This window comes from Scheffersomyces coipomensis (genome assembly GCF_036884675.1).
Source record: "Scheffersomyces coipomensis strain NRRL Y-17651 chromosome Unknown DFJ63scaffold_3, whole genome shotgun sequence".
In the NCBI taxonomy this organism is placed as follows: domain Eukaryota; kingdom Fungi; phylum Ascomycota; class Pichiomycetes; order Serinales; family Debaryomycetaceae; genus Scheffersomyces; species Scheffersomyces coipomensis.
Window position 1 is genome coordinate 1,048,063 of NW_027042894.1, and position 18,392 is coordinate 1,066,454.

Sequence of the window (18,392 nt, forward strand, 5' to 3'; positions counted from 1 at the left end):
AAGGAAATAAATAAAAGAGGGAGGCAAACTCATATCAAATCATAGTTACTTTTAAAGTTGTACCGTATTTTGAAATTTTGAGGAAAAGGTTATTATAAATCCCATTCATAATAACATATCAGATCATTTACAATCAATCTTTTAGAAGAGTGTGAGTTTCCTTTACCAATCGTTACAGCGTGATTTCAAATCAACTCTGCACCCCCCCGCGTATACCTTGTTATACATATTAAAATAAATAACTATATATCATACCACCATGTCTACTGTTCCAGGTTCGTTGGTTGAATCTAATAAGGTTTCAAATGAAAGGGTTATCAAGCTTTCAAATGGTGAAGAATCATATGTTAAGCGGTCATCTATTAAGGATCCAAGTAGAACTGCTGCATTAACCAATTTATACTTTGAAAACAGTCATTTATCAAAATTACATGCTGTCATTAAACAAATTGATGGATCATTTTATTTAAAGGATTTAGAATCAACATTTGGAACCATCTTGAATGGTGATTTCATTTTCAGTAATAAATTCTTTAAATTAAAGACTGATGATATCATTGGATTTATCATTTCTAAACCATCTTCATCAATTACTAGGATTTATGATAATTTTGAAGATAATGAATCTCATGTCATTCCTTTATCTGAGTTTAATTTCCCTCAAGTGGCTCTTGAATTCATCATTCTGATTCAAAATGATGTCATTAAATTTGTTCCTTTATCTGGCGGCAAAAGTTCAAAAGTTAATGTTGCGAATGGTATTACTAAAGCTACCCCTATCGATGTTGATAACGAAGGAGATGATATTGAAGTTGACAAAGAAGTTGAAGAAGTTAAAAGTGATGATGATGATGATGAGGAAGAAGAAGAAGAAGAAGAAGAAGATGTTGATTATGATGAAGAAGATGATTCTTTCTATTGTCGTGCAATGGCTGGTTCCATTCAAAGATATGAACCTCCTCAATATTCAGAAAGTGATATCTCTGTTGATGATGATTCAGAATCTAATGATAGTAAAACATTAGTTATTGATGCAGAAGTATCAGAAGATGATGATAGTTCCTCTGATATTACTCTTAGTAGTATCATCACTAAAGTGAATGATAAACCAGAAGAAATCAAAGGTATCAATCCAAATGGTAGTCAAGGAGGAGTGTATGAATTTTGTGATGAAGATGACTACGACTATGATGAGGAAGAAGAAGCAGAAGAAGAGGAAGAATCAGAAGAAGAAGATGATGAAGATGAAGATGACGAAGATGAAGATGAAGACGAGGACCTCGATGACTCGTCTGAAAATATCGAAGAAGAAAGAGATGTATCTCAACCTAAAGATCAAGTTAGTTTCGGCGGTGTTGAAGTGATTGAAATTGATGCAGCTGAAATTGGTAAAGACTTGAATTCAGATGGAAGTGAAGAAATTGATAGCATGAATGAAGATAGCGAAGACGACGATGACGAAGAGGAAGAAGAAAACGACGACGAAGAAGAGGAAGTTGAAGATGATGACGAAGATGAAGAAGTAAATGAAGAGGATGAAGAAGATACCGAAAGTGATAGAGATGCTCATTGTGTTGGATATTGTCTTCTGTCAGCAAAAGGCAGCTGCATTCCCCAAGCATGTGAAAGAAGTTGCGAGTTAGATGACGAAGATTATGAAGATCTTGAATTGTATTTAGCTAAAAGGTCAAAAAGAAAGGCATGCTTGAACGATAGCTCTGACTTCAGTGACTATGAGGTTGAAGATTTAATTACACAAGAGTTACGTAATATGGTGGCGGATCTTAGTTCAGATTCAAGCTCAGAATTGTATTCTGATTCTGAAGAAGTAGATTCAAATTCTGATTTGGATTCTGATTCAGTTTGGGATTCTATCTCTGAAGATTCAAATCCAGATACAGCTTTTGATGCTGCTGTCGATGAGGCACAATGTTGTGGATACTCTATCCAACCAAATCCAAGAAAGAGATCATTATGGGAGATTGAAGATAATGAAGTAGATTCGGTTGATGAACCTGCTAAGAAAAAGGAAAAGAAGGAAACTTCATACGTGAAAGCTTTTGCCAGAGAAGCTGGAAAAGGGTTATTATATGTATTAGCAACTGTCGTAGCTTTAGGAGTATATGGAGGTACTATCTCATCCCAAAAGTAGGACTAAAAGTCTTAGATTTTTCTTATATCCTCATTTTGCAGCTATTTAATTTGTTGTTTTAGCTCCCATAATTTTGTTTTATTTTTATTTTTATTTGTTTGTTTATGATTATGTTTGGTTCATAATACTAGTTTTTGAGTGTTGGTTTCAGTTTAGTATTTTATTTCATATTAGGGAAATTTATCATGGATTGGTTTTCCCCCAGTTGCGGGTTGTTATTGGAATTATTATTTTTATGTTTTGTTGAACAAATGGCTCTTATCTTTTTTTTATTAATTTAATTGTTATTACCTCTTTTTTTTTATGTTACTAGTTACAAGTTATTCTTTGAAATGTGTTTTTTTATCTCTTATATATTAATACAAAGTTAAATCTACAATCTTATAACAGTAATTATTTAAATACTTTATCACCTTATCAAGTGACGGAATTTTTCTTTTTATAGGTTCTTTTCTTCTTTTCAGCTGGTTTGGCATCTTGAGCAGCTGAAGATCCTGGAACAGACTTACCTGCAACATTAGCATGTTGTGGTGAGAATTGGGGCAGTTGTTGTGGCAGTTGTTGCAGTTGTTGAGCTTTGATAGCAGCAGCTTGCATTTGTTTCTCTTGCATTTGTTTTTGCTTTTGTTGTCTTTGTTGTTGAATTAATTGGAATTGACGTAATCTTTCAAAATAAACCGGGAATTTCTGTAACATTTGTTGTTGTAAATTTTTCATTTGTTGAATGGCTTGAGCTCTTTGTTGTGGAGTTAATTGTTGTCTATTTGGAGTAAGTCCAGAATTACCCATAGCTCCCAATGATTGCATACGACTTTGCATTTGTCTAAACAATTGTTGTTCTTCAGCAGATAATGAATTTTGAAAGATTTGCTGTTGTTGCTGCTGTTGAAGGGAAGTTTGTTGTTGTGGTTGAGATGAACCTGGTTGTGAAGTTTGTTGAGCAGGTGTTGCTTGTTGTACTGGGGTTGAATTACTAGCATTTGAACCAAATGAACCATTACGAGCAACACCATTTTGTGAAACTGAAGGTTGTGATGAAACTGGCGTGGATTGAGGTACAGCAGCAGATCCATTAGCCTTGAATGCTTCTTTCTTAACTCTTTTAGCAGGAGGAGCATTATCGATGGGTTTAGTTTCAGGACTTTGACCATTTGATTGCCATCCTTCACCTTGTTGAGGTGGTTGAGGTTGTCCAGCTGATTGCATTTGAGCTTGTAATTTAGCCTCTTGCTTTTCAGTTTCTTTCTTCTTTCTAATTTCTTCAATCAAACGAAGTCTCATAAATTGACCAGTTGGTCTTGATGAATTAGCAGGAGTTGGAACTGGAGCAGCTGCAATACTAGATTTATCAGATTTCTTACCCTTTGATTCAGGTCCAGAAGTATTTTCTTTACTCATTGGTTTACTAGCAGCAGGAGCTGCAGGACCACTAGTAAGAGATGAACCGACGATAATTAATTTCTTATCTTGAGTTTCATCAGAAGCTTTATATTTATTTGACATTAATAACATAATTTCTTCATATTCGGATGATTTATGAAGTACCATTTCATCTTGATGAATCTTACGAGGTGGAACATCAATAGCTTCACGATGCAGATAAATCACTTTATAATCACCTTTAGCTTCATCCCACACTGTTTTAGGATAGGCTGATTCTGGTCTGAGAACTTCATCACATAGATAAGGATTCAATGGAACTGATAAATCAAGTTTCCTTTTAGTTAAAGTCAATATCTCCGATTCCATTTGTAATGATAATGCATCTGTGAATTTAGTTAAAGCATGATCTGTATGAAATAATAAATCATAATAAAGTGATAATTGGGTTGGTTTTAATAATGTTCTATAAGTCTTTGGGGTTGAGATGACACTTGCTTGAGTGGCAGTTGTAGTACCATCTGGTTTTTGAATTGATTTGTCATTAGCACCAGTATTTTTTACTGTAGTTACCATATTTCTGTGATCATAAACTTGTAAAATTAAACATCCATCATAAGATTTGATAGAAAAATCTTTTAATAATTCACTCATTTCCACTGGAATTTCCTCTCTAAGGACGTGGCGTAAGAAATCTTTAATCATGGGTGAAGTATTGGGTATCGTATTGGAATCAGTTAAATTATTGAATCTATAATGATTTTCAAATATGTGTAATGTTAAAGAAGCAGGATGTTTTGCATATTTTCGTAAAATTTCCTGTGAGGTACTTGCAAAATGGAAATTCCTCAAGTCAGGTCGCCTTTGAAGTTGTTGCGGTTGTTGTTGCTGCTGCTGCTGCTGTTGTTGTTGACCTGGTTGTTGTTGTTGTTGTTGATGGTTCTGTTGGTGTTGCTGCTGTTGGAGCAGCAGTTGTAGGGGTTGTCGCATAGCTCGCAGATTTGGTTGGGGCATAGCACCCAATGCTTGCCTTTGTTGAGCACTTAATGCTATATCATTCGATCCCTTCATCAATTCTATACTATCCCAGACACACAGTATACTCTTATAAGATTGATTTGTAGATGGATTCTAATTGTAGAATGTTATGCTTTAACAGATAGTAGTTGCCTTAAATTTAAGTTGTCGCGATCATAAAATTTTGAAATCAGTCACATGACCCTTCCAAATTTAGAATTTATAGTACAAGTTGATTACATTTAAATCATTATTAATCTATATTGAAAAGCTATTTAACAAGAGGTTTTACTCACTATTGAGGGCTGAATCTCCATTTAAGCAGAATTCTAATAATTTAAACAATTTAGCTCTATCTTCTTCATTAAATACCCATAAACCGTAGATTTCTCCTAATAAATTCCTTATTATGATCAAATTATCATTTAATTCAACTGCCATTTCTTTAATGTCAGAGTTATTCAATCCATTTGGGAAATAATGTTCGGTGACTTTATTAGGAAGTAAACCTAATGAAAAACAATCTGGATTAGTTCTATTTAATAGTATTATACCATAACAGAATAAGTTTTGTAAATCAGTGTATTGTGGAGCATGATCAGGACTAGGTATTGTGAAATCTCTTAAATATAATGCAAGGGTACCTTGATATTCACTTTTCACCCAATCTTGAGATTCATCATTGAAGTTATATATCACACAGTATGAAGTTGAACATAATAGTTGTTTTATAGATGGATCATATCTGCTGATGACATTGAAATTGAGAGTGTTCTTATATAACTTAAGAGCTTCTTGAGTTGTGATTTGCTCCTGCAACACTTCTTCTTTCTTCTGTTTACCGTTTGTCTTTGATGCCATGTTTGGTAACTTTTTCTCTTTTGATTTGAATGGTAGCTTAGTTGTTTTCTTAAGATAATCGTATGGTTTGAATTCTGGAAGCACTTATCTGCTTTTGTATTCTATATAACGGTATTTATGATAGATTAACCTTCAAATGATTCTATTGTCAAGATATTTGATGGATATATTCCTTCAATAACTATGAATAAATTTAGTTTTAAACCCATTTGAGAGAATGATGAATTCTCATAGTTGAACTATATGCAGTACCAAGATTCTTTTGATCCTGCACAATGCACCACCACTTATTAATTAATAATTGGAATTATTTGAAATAACTAGATCGTTCACATTCATATGTTGAATAGTATTCTATCATCAATAACCGTTACATAAAGAAAAAATGTTTACTTCAGCTTCATCCAGACTTGTTAAAACAGGATTAAACAGTTGTTTTAGAACTTCTTACCGTTCAATTAGTGTTGGTAGTACTATTCCAAGTATTCCATTATTTGAATCTTCACCAGGTAATCAAGTTAATCTTGCCGAAGAAATTGGTACAGGTAAGGCAGTTTTGATTGGTGTTCCAGGTGCCTTTTCCCCAGCTTGTTCTGCTTCTCATGTTCCAGGTTATTTAAAGAATTTACGTGGATTTAATGATAAAGGTTATGAAAAATTCTACGTTATTGCTGTCAATGATGCTTTTGTAACTAAAGCTTGGGGTGATTCATTATTAACTAGTGTTGCAGGTGCTCAAATCAAATTCTTAGCTGATCCAGCTGGTGAATTCACCAAGGAATTAGATTTACTCTTCGATGCTGCTAAGTTCTTTGGTAATGATAGATCTAAAAGATATACTTTATTAGTTGAAGATGGTAAAGTTACTAAAACCTTTATTGAACCAGATAATACTTCAGTTGATGTTTCTGATGCTTCAAAAGTCTTAGAAGCCGCTTAAGTACGTGAGTATCTAATCACACTACTATTTAATGTTTGCTTTTTAGTTTTAATTAAATAAAGTTTATAAACTTAAATATGATACAAATATATAAAAATCAAATCAAAAATGATCCAAAGAGAGTGTGGCTGCTGCTAACATTTTGTGTACAGCCAAAAAAAAATTAAGAAATGCAAATTTTGATGATTGCTTAAACTGATTGATTGCTACACGTATTGAGCCTATGAATAGGTTAACCCTCTTACAAACTGGTACCATACAGAATAGGGTATGGAATCAGCTAAGATTTGGATTAGGTCTACGCTATAATTCAGGATCTACCGAATTCAGTAAAGATGAGGTTGAGAAAGCTAGACTGTGGTTGAATAGTGTTACAATAGAACATATACCGACAAAGATATTTGATATATCATATAGCAGAGCATCTGGTGCTGGTGGTCAGAAAGTTAATAAGACTTCATCAAAAGCTACGGTAGCTCTTGAACCTCATCAATGGCTTAATCCTCAATTTTGCTATTGGATACCACAACCTATACTATCGCAAATATCCACTAAACCAATTAGATATGAAACTAAAACGGGAAGTTTATTAATTCAAAGTGATGCATCTAGAAATAGAGATGTGAATACAGGTGAATGCTTTAAGAAGTTATTAACTGCCATAAAGGAAACCGTATATTTTGAAGGTGAAGTAAGTCAAGAAGATTTAGAGAAATGGGATCAAATAAAGGAAGACGTTAAGGAAAAACGACTCTTCCACAAGAAACTTAAGAGTGATAAGAAGAAGAATAGAACCAAAAAGTTCGACTTGTAAGTAATAAGTTCTGTATAATTTGTAAATAGACATAATTCCATATAGTAAGTGTTGATACTCATAGTTAAGATATAATTGGTACGTGCACAAATCAAATATTGTAAGTAAAATATGTTGTGAATATTTCCAACAATGAATATATGATCAATCTTCAAACCTTCAACTTCAAACATACAACAACTGATTATGACAATGTCGAATCATGATAGGGATATATCGAAGAGTATACTGAAAGTACTCGAATTGATAGACGATCTCGCATACTCAATTCTGTTGACTGAAGAAAATCTTCTCTTTGAAGAAGTTAAATCAGGAGATTTTGAAGCCTATGGAAAATCATTCCAAGAAAGAGTGGAGGAAGTGAAACTTGATTATTCGATCGACACTAACAATATATCCAATTCAGGCGAAGATGAAGCCGTGAGAATTAAGAATTTTAATGATGGTATTGAAGATAATGTCAAACTCACAGTATTAAGTTCAGCATTCTATACTTATATTTCCAAAGTATTCCAAGATAAAACGGGAGCATTTTTGCCTTTAGAAAAGGGAGCTGATACAGTCAATGTCAAAGGTCATCAGTTGAAAACAGTTAATTTACGTCTTCTTTCCAAACTTGCAGTTTTATTGGATTTCCAAATCTATGTCATAAGAAATATCTATCCAAATTCAAAACCTATATTCTATGAAAGTATTTCGAGAATTCTGAAGTTATTGTTCTCAATTTCTACCAGTCAAGTTGAAGTATTTTGGTATTATATCGAAAGTAGAGGTAAAACTATTCAACAACATGTTTTCAATAAAGCTGCCATTAATGATAGAATATCCATTCTTGAAATTTGTAATAGTTTGACAGACAAGTACATTCCAATTGATTCCAAAGGAAACAAAAGCTCTATTTTAAAGGATAATTTCAACGATAGATTCCAGTATAGATTAAGAGCATTCATATCTAATTTATTCAATTTTGAAGATAATACTGGTCTTAATAAGTTTTTCCATATTTCACAAAGAGTTCCAATCGATTTGACTTTTAAAAGTCACTTTCTAGAAGATCTTGTTACTATTCATCGTATTTTCAATGATCCATATTATTATTTAAAGAAACAAAATGCGAAAGATGCAACCATTATAATTGAAAAGATGCTTATGGTCCTTCATACCTTCCTTGAAGAAAAACAGAAACTTGCAGTTGGTGATCAATTTGAAATTCACAATTCAAAATCAGAAGAAACTAAAAAGTATTTAACTAACAAATTCTCAAAGTTACAATATTATCCTGAAAACTATTTAAAGACTGCTTTCACATCTAGTAATCCTGCTGATGTTTTAAAGGAAGATAGAGATTATTTTAATGATCTTAGTAAAGAACCAAAAGTAATCTTGGAATACATTATTATGATTTCAATTTTATGTGGATTCTATTTTGAACTTACACGTGATAATAAAGCCGATTTTATAAAACAATTAGGAGCTCCAAGTTCGATCAAACATATCACAGAAGATTTTTGTCCTGACACCATAAAGGGAAAGCTTTACAAAATGAAAAAGGAAATTATCAATGAAATTAAATCTGTTGACTCTCTGTTGGCATTTTTGATTCAGTCTCTTAACTTTTCCGATAAAGTATGGTGTGGATGGTTATTATTTGGTAAAGATCCAAAGACTAATAAACCATTATTCGATGATAAATTGTTAACTGAAAAAGATTTGCAAGACGCAGTTGAAAAGTTAACCGCATATTTACCCTTTAAGAACAAGAAGTATTTTAATACCTATGTTACTCCACAACTTTCTAGAAAGATGAAGATCGAAAGAGGGCTAAACAAGTTAGAAAATTACGATATAGAAATGAATGAAGTTGATGCTAGAGATGTAGGTGAAGAATCAATCAATTTACAATCGTGGAAGAAATTTAGAAAAGCGAGACGTTCTCAATGGTTATCATTTGGTGAATTAGTAAAACCAGATACCCTAGGTGAAATCGTCTCCCTCGATAGAAAGAGACCGCTTATAGATGATGAAGACGATTCAAATACCCTAACAAAGAAGCAAAAAGTGTAAATAGTTTCAATGTAATAATAATAAATATAAAGATCAATTTTCTTTGTGTAACAAAACGCGTCAGAAAATTTTTTGAGGAAACAAAATGCAAAATAATTTGAAGGTCTCAAAAATACCGTAGTATAATATTTGATAATAGAGGTTATAACAGGAAAGATATCAACCATTTCAACATATAATATTAGAGATTCCAGTTCATTGCTTGTCAATTGTTAGACTCCACCTGTGAATTGCTATTTTTTTTTTCAAATTAGGCTGTTTGAAGCCATATATATGAAAGCAAATACAATATGGCTCGATCTAGAAATGTGGGACTATCAAGACCAAGAACACGGTCTAATCTTAAAGATGTCTCTCTAGCGACCAACATAACAGGTGATTCGAAATCAGGAAATGGTAATGGTAATAAAAATATAATAATGACTCCAACTAAACCTTTGAAAAGACCGTCAAATGATACAAATTCTATACAGATTAGTTCATCACCAATCAAAAGAATAAGGCTATCACCATCTCATGCCAATCAATTCTCTTCACCATTAAGAGCAAAGAAGTCAGTCGCATTCTCAGATGATTTGATTTCTGATTTACCAAGTTCTCCGGATAAACAGACCCCAAGAAAATCAATTTTAAAGACTTGCAATCAAGATAAAGATTTAAAACAAAATGATCCAAATAATATACACCTGTGGGAAAGATCAATTGACGGAGAAACTGAAGTTTACGGACCTTCTAATGGTAAATTCTGGATTCAAGGTACGGTTGTTCAACTTCTGCCAAATTCTCCTAAACTACAGGATTTAATAACTGGTTGTATCAAGAATTTAAAAGATCGAGATTTCACGAAAAGATTTGAAGTATATGCTACATTGAACAATATCTTCAAGACTAATACAGTTGATCAATTGAAGAAACTATTTATTAATGCAAACGTATCCGATGAAACTCATTACATTATAGAATTAAGTGCTATAATCAAAAATGATATAACTAACATTGAATCAGAATTATTCCAATCTGAGGTAGACAAGGAAAATCTTAGATCACCATCAAAGAATGACCCTTTCAGAATAAGAGTACTAGTACAAGCTCTTAAATTGATCAATAATATATTGCTAGAACAAGAATTGAATAATTTCATGCCAATTGAAGATGCTAAATGGTTCTACATGCATGCTAGTAGTATGTTATTAAAATCAACTATCTCAAAGGCATTAATTCTGCCATATTTAATCATCATGAAAGATTGTCGTTTCAGTAATAAAAGAAAAAGAGCTATACTAGAATCAGAAATACCAGAAACCATGCTCAGGAGTTTAATAAATATGAAAAGTTCTCCTAGTTCTTCTGTCATCACTGAAAGATTTCTTTGTTTCAGAAATTTTGTGATATCGTTCCCAAACATCATGGCTAAAAATATTAACCATTGGTTAGATATTCTAATTATGAACGTATGCAGTCTTCCAATGCCGTTCTTTAATAAATGCATAGGTGTTGGTACTAATTCCTTACTTGAAGTTGCAAAAGTGTTTCTTCTGAATATCTCTGTTCTGGAAGTACTTGATCAGTTTCTTTCATCCCAGATATCGACCAACACTAAATCATTAGTATTTGACTCGTCATTAGAAATTGGTACTCCTTCAAAAGCAACCGGTATAGATTATATTCAATCCAAACTTGAAAGTTTGATATATGATGGTCATTATAAAGTAGCTATGGATATCTGGGTTGCCATAACTATAATGTTAGGTGGTAAAATCAACACAACGCCATTTGAAAAATGGAACAACTTAACTAGATGGCTAAGAGTTCCTAAAGTCTGTTTTAACTCGGAAGATACCTACGCAATGGTTTTATCTTTGAATAGTTGGAGAGCTGTTATATATAATGTCTCATTTAAAGATTTTGATAATTTGAAGAATGTTGTGGAACCAATATTGAGATCCAACATATCTGTCGAAGAAAAGAATCAAGCCATCACCAATTCACTCAAACCAAAAATCAAACTATTGACTCATTTGTTCACAAGTTTGAATGCATATGCTGCGCCTAAAGAAGTAATCGATGCTTTACATAATCTATTCATATCCATACTTTATTCATTCATTAATCCACTTATTATCAAACTTGCTACTCACAAATATTTACACATTTATTGGGATAAATTAATACAACCAGTCATGTTGAACTTCTATTTCAAAAAGGGAGAATCAACCCCATATATGCATGAATTAGGATTCATGGTATTGAGTCGTTTAATCAAACCATCAATGCCAACTACCGAGAGTAACTTTAGCGAAGTTCGATGTTTGTCGAATGAACCTGTGAGTTTACTTGAAATCAATTCTGTACCACCAAGATGGGTTCATACTAAATTTGATAAAGTTTTGCATAGTCTTGTCTTGATATTCCTGCTGAAACTCTTAAGTATTGAGAAGAAGTCCAATTTCTTTTATTCGTTCTTAGGAAGTATAAGACTTGTTACCAAAAAAGAAATCAAAGAGTCGAAGCTTACTCTTGATATAATTGATAGCATTCCTCTTGTGTTCACGCAATTGTTAGGGGAAGAAAAGAACTTACCGTTCGAATGGACACATAAGACTTTAATTCAATTGCATGACACTTTCCAACCTAATACATTGGCGGTTCAAAAGAAAGGAGCTAAAGGAATTTATGATGAGGTTATTTCATTAGTGCCAAGCTTCACGGACAATCAAATAAGGACTATATTAAATTTAATCGTATCTTCATTATCTGATAATAAGGATTTACTGGTGGTGTTGGATTTGTGTAAATTCCAAGAATCAATTAATAACATCAATATCGAAGGGTTTTTACAAGATTATTTCAGTACCAAGGTGGTAACACTGAAACTTAATGAAATAGAGATTTGTGGAAAAATTTGTGAACATTTGCCCTCTGGATTTGAAGCTTTTATCAAAAAGGTCGTTCAAGGGGTGGTTGCTTTAACAAATTCAGACGATATGAAGAAAGCATTAAACCACTTGAGTTTATCCCGATGGAAAATTGAAAACTATAAATTTTTTCTTCGATTGATGCAAAATGCTCCTAATTGGTGCATTCAAAATTTTGTTCTTGAATCTATTAGAGACAAATTTGAAGATACTAATAGATTTGTGGATTTATTTAAGTTCTTAGTAGAGGATAAATTTCATAGTCAGTTAACTTGTTTGCATGATGATATTATTCAGAAGGGAACTAAATTGGAAGGGTTCTTATTATTTAGTTACCGTGACGCTATGTTAAAATACTTGCTGGATATTCTGGTCAATCCAACTCTGTTTGAGGAATTGGATACTATCTTAGCTTCTACACATACAGCTCTTCTGATCAATATTGAAGTATTTATCAAAGAGAAGATTGAGCATCTTCCGCAAGTGAGAAAATGCTTAGGTTTACCAGAAGAAGCTAACAAAGATCCAGCTGAGCCACCTGCTGTAGAAACAGATGAGACGTTAGTGGATAATAAAAAGGATAATCCATCCAATAACAGTTCAAATAACTACGAGGGTAACAGATGCACCATCAGAATCGGCCTTAGAGCTAGTTAATCTCACCCCATTAGATGAATCTAGTGAAGAAACTGGTAAATCGACTTCCTACGATACGAAAGGCAATAAAGCTAACAAGCCTTCAGAAGTTTCTGAGGAGAAACGTTCTATCAATCCGTTTGATATTCATTCATTTACAGCAATGTTAAACTCGAAGCTCGTAGAACCACCATCTAAGAAGAAAGGAAGAAGGAAGAGGAAAAATGCTAAGAAATCTATTGCTACCGAGCTGGAAGCTTCTCAACCCACCAGTGAAATACAAGTGGTTTCATCACTTGAAATTAATGACGAAGTATGTGAATCTGAGAACGATACCTTCTCTCAAAGTACATTCAATGAATCCGATATTATAGAAGATGATAGTATTTCCAGTGGTATGACCGAAAAGGAGGCCCCATTGAGTATGCAAGTTGATTCAGAATCTGATATAGTTCCAGAAGAAATAGAGGCAGAAGAAGTACAAGTACAAGTCGAATTGCATCAGGAAAATGAAACCAATGACGAAGAATTGAAAGAAAATACAATTTCTACGGAGACCGATTATCCAAGTGCTAAAGACTCGCAATTGCATACTTTCCAATCTCAAAATTTCAAAGCTCATTCAACGGCTGTTGAAGAACATGAAATAGTAACTCCAGAAAACCCCGAAACCTCACAAGAGAGTGATTCTGTATCTTCAAATAATTCTTCCCTTTCATTTAGAGAAAATTTGCCTACCAGCACGCAAGTTGTCGCTACCAATGATATACAAGAGTCTATTGAACTTATAGAAGCAAATGAAAGCTTAGCTAGTGCAATTGAAGAAGTCGCTGAGATAAACAAAGTGGAAATACCATCTTACAGTAGCTCTGAACAAGAAGAGAGAACTTCTCCTCAAGTTATTGATATAGTCGAGGATGTGCATGAAGATACAAATACTGAAGCACAAGAAGAAGTCCAAACTGAGGTACATGATGATGTACCTGTAATACCAAAATCAATTGATTTAGAGAGTTCCTTGGATTACTTAATGAATATTGAGGAATCCGAAATGAAGAATTTAAGCTCTAAAGCCAGATTTGACATGGAGACTAAACTTTTACAGTTTATGTTAAGATTACGAAATATAACAGCTGATCCAGAATCTTAATCAGCACCTGTACTATATGATATTTTCTGCGATTGATATTTATAGTACTTTGTATATAAATTTATACCGTAGAAGTTCAAAATATATAATCAAAAGTTTTTTTGCACCATAATTCGAAACAAAACAGAAAATTTGTGGTTTGCTGCTCGCCCCACAAAAAACGTATCAAATGATTCATATCAATGATTGCTTTGGTGATATTCTAGATCCATAATTAGTTATTACAATTGCATGTCACATAGTTCAAGAAAGGCGTACTTGTTTCAGGTATACTAGTGATGTCAATAGTTCCATACAATACTAATAACCGTATTCTTTATCATGATCCGAATCATGGATTTCTAGTGTTACACAACAATCAACAGAACACCATCCAATTATTATCAACAGCTGACAACAATCAAACGGGGAAAAGGAAAGATAACAACAAAAGCAATGATGAATCGTTTGACAGCTCAAGTTTTGCTGGTTCTAGTGGAGTCAAATGCCCTAATTGTGGATTTTCTTGGGAATACAATAGAAGGACTACAGATAATGGCGTCTTGAATCATGGCGTAGATATTGATACCACATCAGCATTGACTAGACAGCTTCCTGGGGGGTTCATGCATCATGATTACTTCAAGTTATTGAGTAAACTACCCTTGAATAATGAACAGAATCCTAAACCTCAAAATAGCTATTCTTTACCAGAAGACATATTCAATCCTGGCTATTTTAAACGATTTTTCAAAAAGGTACCACCCTACACCTTAGGTTCTGGTGCCCATGCTCAAGTATATAAAGTCATCCACGTACTAAATGACATTCAGTTGGGTACATATGCTGTGAAACGAATCACTATTGGAGATAAATTCGAATTATTGGAGCAAGTGTTGAATGAAGTTTTAATTCTTTATGAATTGTCGGTCAAAGGTGCCAACGAAAACAATTTGATACGATATAATCATGTTTGGGTTGAGTTGGGTGATATTATGGACCTGTCTACATTCTTCTTTCCAGAGAGTAATAATCTCCAACCAGATACGTCAACGAAGGTTCCCTACGTGTATATTTTACAACAGTTTTGTGGTGGAGGACATTTGGAAGACTTAATTATTAAAAACTTTCAAAAAGATAAGCATTCATCAATCAAAGAAAAGGTTGAATTAGAAAGAAGAAAAAGACGTGCTTCAAGAGGATTAGGTTTCGATCAGGTAGAATATTCAAAGAAATGGCTTACAAACTTTGAAATATGGAAATTCTTTAGAGATATTGCAAATGGTGTAAACTATCTTCACACAAGGGGTATATTACATCGTGATCTCAAACCTTCAAATTGTTTACTTGATGTTGCCTATGATACCAGTGTAATTCATGGAACTACATACTCATCTGTTCATCACTTCGAACAAGATGTTTTGAAATTACCAAAAGTCTTAGTGTCCGATTTTGGAGAAGGAAAGTTCATTAACAAACAACATCCAAGAAACAGGAACTTTCCTAAATTTGATAAAGAAGAAAGACAAGGAAATACCGGAACGTTGGAATTTACAGCGCCAGAATTATGGTTTTCTAATTATGATCCTTCCTCAGGAGAAAGTGTTCAATCATTCTTGAAAAATTTTAGTTTTGAAAGTGATATTTATTCGTTAGGGGTCATTCTATGCTATTTATGTGTTGGAGAACTACCATTTACTTCTAAAATACAAAATGAAATGGATCCACAAATAATCAGAGAGAAGATAATCAAATGGTATATGTCCTTGGATGCAAGTCTGTTTCGTCACTGGTTTGTTGAAGCTTCTAACAAGGCAAGACAGTCACCGACTTTTGATTCTAACATCCTCAAATTTGAAGAATTAATCTATGTAATGATCAAAGGTAAACAGTCTGAAGAGAATGGTCCATTCCAGAGAATTGGGTCAGTTGAAGTGTTAGCTTATCTAGATGATATTAAATGGAGTATATTGATTCCTAATGGTGATCCCGAACACGAGTTCACGGAATTCAAGTTTGCTGATAAGGCTGCAAATGATCAACCTTATATCACCTCTGATGCTTTAATTGATAGCGATGTACTGGATTTACTGGAGGAGAACTTATTGAATTTGGTAGCAGATGTATCTGCTAACCATACACCAGACAAGCCAGCAGATATTCTTATTGATAAATCACCTACCATATCATCACTGGCAACTACAAGATTTTACATTGCATATTTACTCCTAATCGAACTTATCTCATACCACTATTGGTCAGTCCCGCTATTATCATTGAAAATAGTATTATTATCATCATTATTCTTAGATTCATACGTGATGTACGATACCAATCATAGATTTAGTATTTTGATAGCCATTACAGCTGTCAGTTTATTTATAGTTATTTATCTGATTCTTCTAAAAGTTAATTTATAGGTCACGTGCTTGATACAGCGATATCAAAAAAAAAATATTTTGCGATTTTCTTTTTCATAGTAGAACTTGTAGTATAAGCTACGATTTCGTAGAAGCAAGACAATCTATAATGGCACCAAAGAGAGGAAGAGAAAGGTCAGCTTCAGCTGTCAAGATGAAGAAGAGCAAATCTGGTTCAAAAAATAAACAGGCAAATGACATTCGTTTGGCTGAAAATAAGTTTGGAGCATTGGAAGACCGAGATGATGAACATGGAGATGATGAATCTGATTCTGATTTGATATTCGATTACAATGGTAAAAGCACAGATAATGGAGATTTAGTCTTAGTTGATTCTGAAGAGGAGGAAGAAGAAGTTATCGCAATAACATCAGATGTTGAGTCAGATGAAGACAATGATGAAGCTCAAGCAAAGAAAAAGCAAAAGACAGAAGTCAACGAATTAGCTAAGAATGCTGATTTCATAGAGTTTGGATTCAGTTCTTCGGAAGATGAAAAGGGAAACGACGAAGAAGAAGACGACGAAGATTCAGACGATGGTGTTATAAGTGCAGACGAAGGTGTGGACAAATATTCAAGATCCAAATCCATATCACTCTACCCTTGGATAAAACAGCACGATCATTCAAAGCAAAAGGAAATAGTTGATTGGTTGACGTTGGAAATGAAAGACTTTGTGAATTATATTTCACCATCAAGTGATGAAATCACCACCAGAAACAATGTTGTAAATAGATTAAAGACTCAAATAAGCAATTTCTGGCCCAACACTGAAACCCATGTTTTTGGATCATTTGCAACCGATTTATATTTACCGGGTTCAGATATTGATATGGTTGTTCTCTCCAGAATAGGGAATGTTGAAAACAGATCTAGTTTATATCAACTTTCTTCATTTTTAAGAAATAAAGGGTTGGCAAAAAATATAGAAGTTATTGCTAAAGCTAAAGTACCGATCATTAAATTTGTGGATCCAGATTCTAATATTCATATTGATGTATCATTCGAGAGAAGGAATGGTATTGATGCTGCAAGAAGAATAAGGAAGTGGTTATCAGCTACTCCAGGTTTGAGAGAATTGGTTTTAATCGTTAAACAATTTCTTAGATCAAGAAGATTAAATAATGTCCATGTTGGTGGGTTAGGAGGATATGCTACAATCATATTATGTTATCATTTCCTTCAGATGCATCCCAAAGTATCAACCAAATCAATATCTATTTTAGAGAATTTAGGTGCTTTATTAATAGAATTCTTTGAATTATATGGTAGAAATTTTTCATTTGATAATTTAATAATATCGCTAGATCCAGAAACTGATTTACCGAGATATCTTTTAAAAAGTCATTATCCTAATCTTGATACTAGTAAGAATCCATTTTCCATTGTTATCCAAGATCCAGCTGATGCGGATAATAATATCACAAGATCATCATACAATCTTAGAGATTTGAAGAAAGCTTTTGGAGGTGCGTATCAACTTTTAGTAGATAAATGTTATGTCTTACACTCATCTACATATAAGCAGAGATTAGGCCTGCTGATTCTTGGTGATATAATTAAGTATAAGGGTAAAGAAAGAGATTTCAATGATGATAGAGATAAAGTTGTGAATCATGCTTTGATTAGTCACGAAGAAGATGGTGCTAATGTTAATGATTATGCTGATGATGAATCTGATGGAGCAAATGGTAATGATAAATATTACTTTTCCGATATGACTATAGAAACAGAAGATGAGATTCAAGCTAAAGCTGAAAAGAAAGCGCAAGTTCTGGCTGAAGCTGCAGCTAAAGATAAGAAGGTATATTCAGAAATCTTAGGGTTGTATGACAAAGATGCTAGTGATGAAGAAGAGAAGAATGATAACAAATCATCTGAAAAACCAGAGGATGAAGAAACATCTGAAGAAATGAAGAAATCTAAATCAAACCTTGATAAAGATGTTCGTAGAGCATATTGGCTACAAAAAGGTTTGGAATTATAAAAATAATAATAAGATGTGTAATATTGAATGTATATAAAAGAATTGGAGGAATGCAAGCTATGATTAACGTCTGAATT

The 18,392-nt window shown here is 33.2% G+C and overlaps 9 protein-coding genes across 9 annotated transcripts; 7 read left to right on the forward strand and 2 right to left on the reverse strand. All coding sequences in view use genetic code 12, as the record gives it.

Moving 5' to 3' along the window:
* The first annotated feature begins 1,256 nt into the window (after positions 1-1,256).
* Positions 1,257-2,495, forward strand: DFJ63DRAFT_318462 (uncharacterized protein). Its single transcript, XM_064906944.1, has one exon. The coding sequence runs from the start codon at positions 1,430-1,432 to the stop codon at positions 2,150-2,152; it is 723 nt and encodes a 240-aa protein (XP_064762661.1). The 5' UTR covers positions 1,257-1,429; the 3' UTR covers positions 2,153-2,495.
* A 74-nt stretch (positions 2,496-2,569) lies between these two features.
* On the reverse strand, positions 2,570-4,603 carry SPT20 (Spt20p; the record flags this gene model as incomplete). Its single annotated transcript, XM_064906013.1, has 1 exon — positions 2,570-4,603. One exon carries the CDS (start codon positions 4,601-4,603, stop codon positions 2,570-2,572), a length of 2,034 nt encoding a protein of 677 aa, XP_064762662.1.
* Positions 4,604-4,720: 117 nt separating this feature from the next.
* On the reverse strand, positions 4,721-5,603 carry DFJ63DRAFT_114941 (uncharacterized protein). Its single transcript, XM_064903259.1, has one exon. The coding sequence runs from the start codon at positions 5,408-5,410 to the stop codon at positions 4,838-4,840; it is 573 nt and encodes a 190-aa protein (XP_064762663.1). The 5' UTR covers positions 5,411-5,603; the 3' UTR covers positions 4,721-4,837.
* Positions 5,604-5,795: 192 nt separating this feature from the next.
* On the forward strand, positions 5,796-6,350 carry TRP99 (Trp99p; the record flags this gene model as incomplete). Its single annotated transcript, XM_064904986.1, has 1 exon — positions 5,796-6,350. One exon carries the CDS (start codon positions 5,796-5,798, stop codon positions 6,348-6,350), a length of 555 nt encoding a protein of 184 aa, XP_064762664.1.
* Positions 6,351-6,573: 223 nt separating this feature from the next.
* Positions 6,574-7,164, forward strand: DFJ63DRAFT_312656 (uncharacterized protein; the record flags this gene model as incomplete). Its single annotated transcript, XM_064906014.1, has 1 exon — positions 6,574-7,164. One exon carries the CDS (start codon positions 6,574-6,576, stop codon positions 7,162-7,164), a length of 591 nt encoding a protein of 196 aa, XP_064762665.1.
* A 192-nt stretch (positions 7,165-7,356) lies between these two features.
* DFJ63DRAFT_334878 (uncharacterized protein) lies at positions 7,357-9,228 on the forward strand (the record flags this gene model as incomplete). Its single annotated transcript, XM_064908114.1, has 1 exon — positions 7,357-9,228. One exon carries the CDS (start codon positions 7,357-7,359, stop codon positions 9,226-9,228), a length of 1,872 nt encoding a protein of 623 aa, XP_064762666.1.
* A 290-nt stretch (positions 9,229-9,518) lies between these two features.
* Positions 9,519-13,929, forward strand: DFJ63DRAFT_334879 (DNA-binding protein; the record flags this gene model as incomplete). The annotated part of the gene is made up of 2 exons (XM_064908115.1): positions 9,519-12,741; positions 12,779-13,929. 2 exons carry the CDS (start codon positions 9,519-9,521, stop codon positions 13,927-13,929), a joined length of 4,374 nt encoding a protein of 1,457 aa, XP_064762667.1.
* Positions 13,930-14,207: 278 nt separating this feature from the next.
* On the forward strand, positions 14,208-16,328 carry DFJ63DRAFT_312660 (protein kinase; the record flags this gene model as incomplete). Its single annotated transcript, XM_064906015.1, has 1 exon — positions 14,208-16,328. The coding sequence occupies one exon, from the start codon at positions 14,208-14,210 to the stop codon at positions 16,326-16,328; it is 2,121 nt and encodes a 706-aa protein (XP_064762668.1).
* Positions 16,329-16,437: 109 nt separating this feature from the next.
* Positions 16,438-18,315, forward strand: DFJ63DRAFT_334881 (non-canonical poly(A) polymerase; the record flags this gene model as incomplete). The annotated part of the gene is made up of 1 exon (XM_064908116.1): positions 16,438-18,315. The coding sequence occupies one exon, from the start codon at positions 16,438-16,440 to the stop codon at positions 18,313-18,315; it is 1,878 nt and encodes a 625-aa protein (XP_064762669.1).
* Between the last annotated feature and the right edge of the window lie 77 nt (positions 18,316-18,392).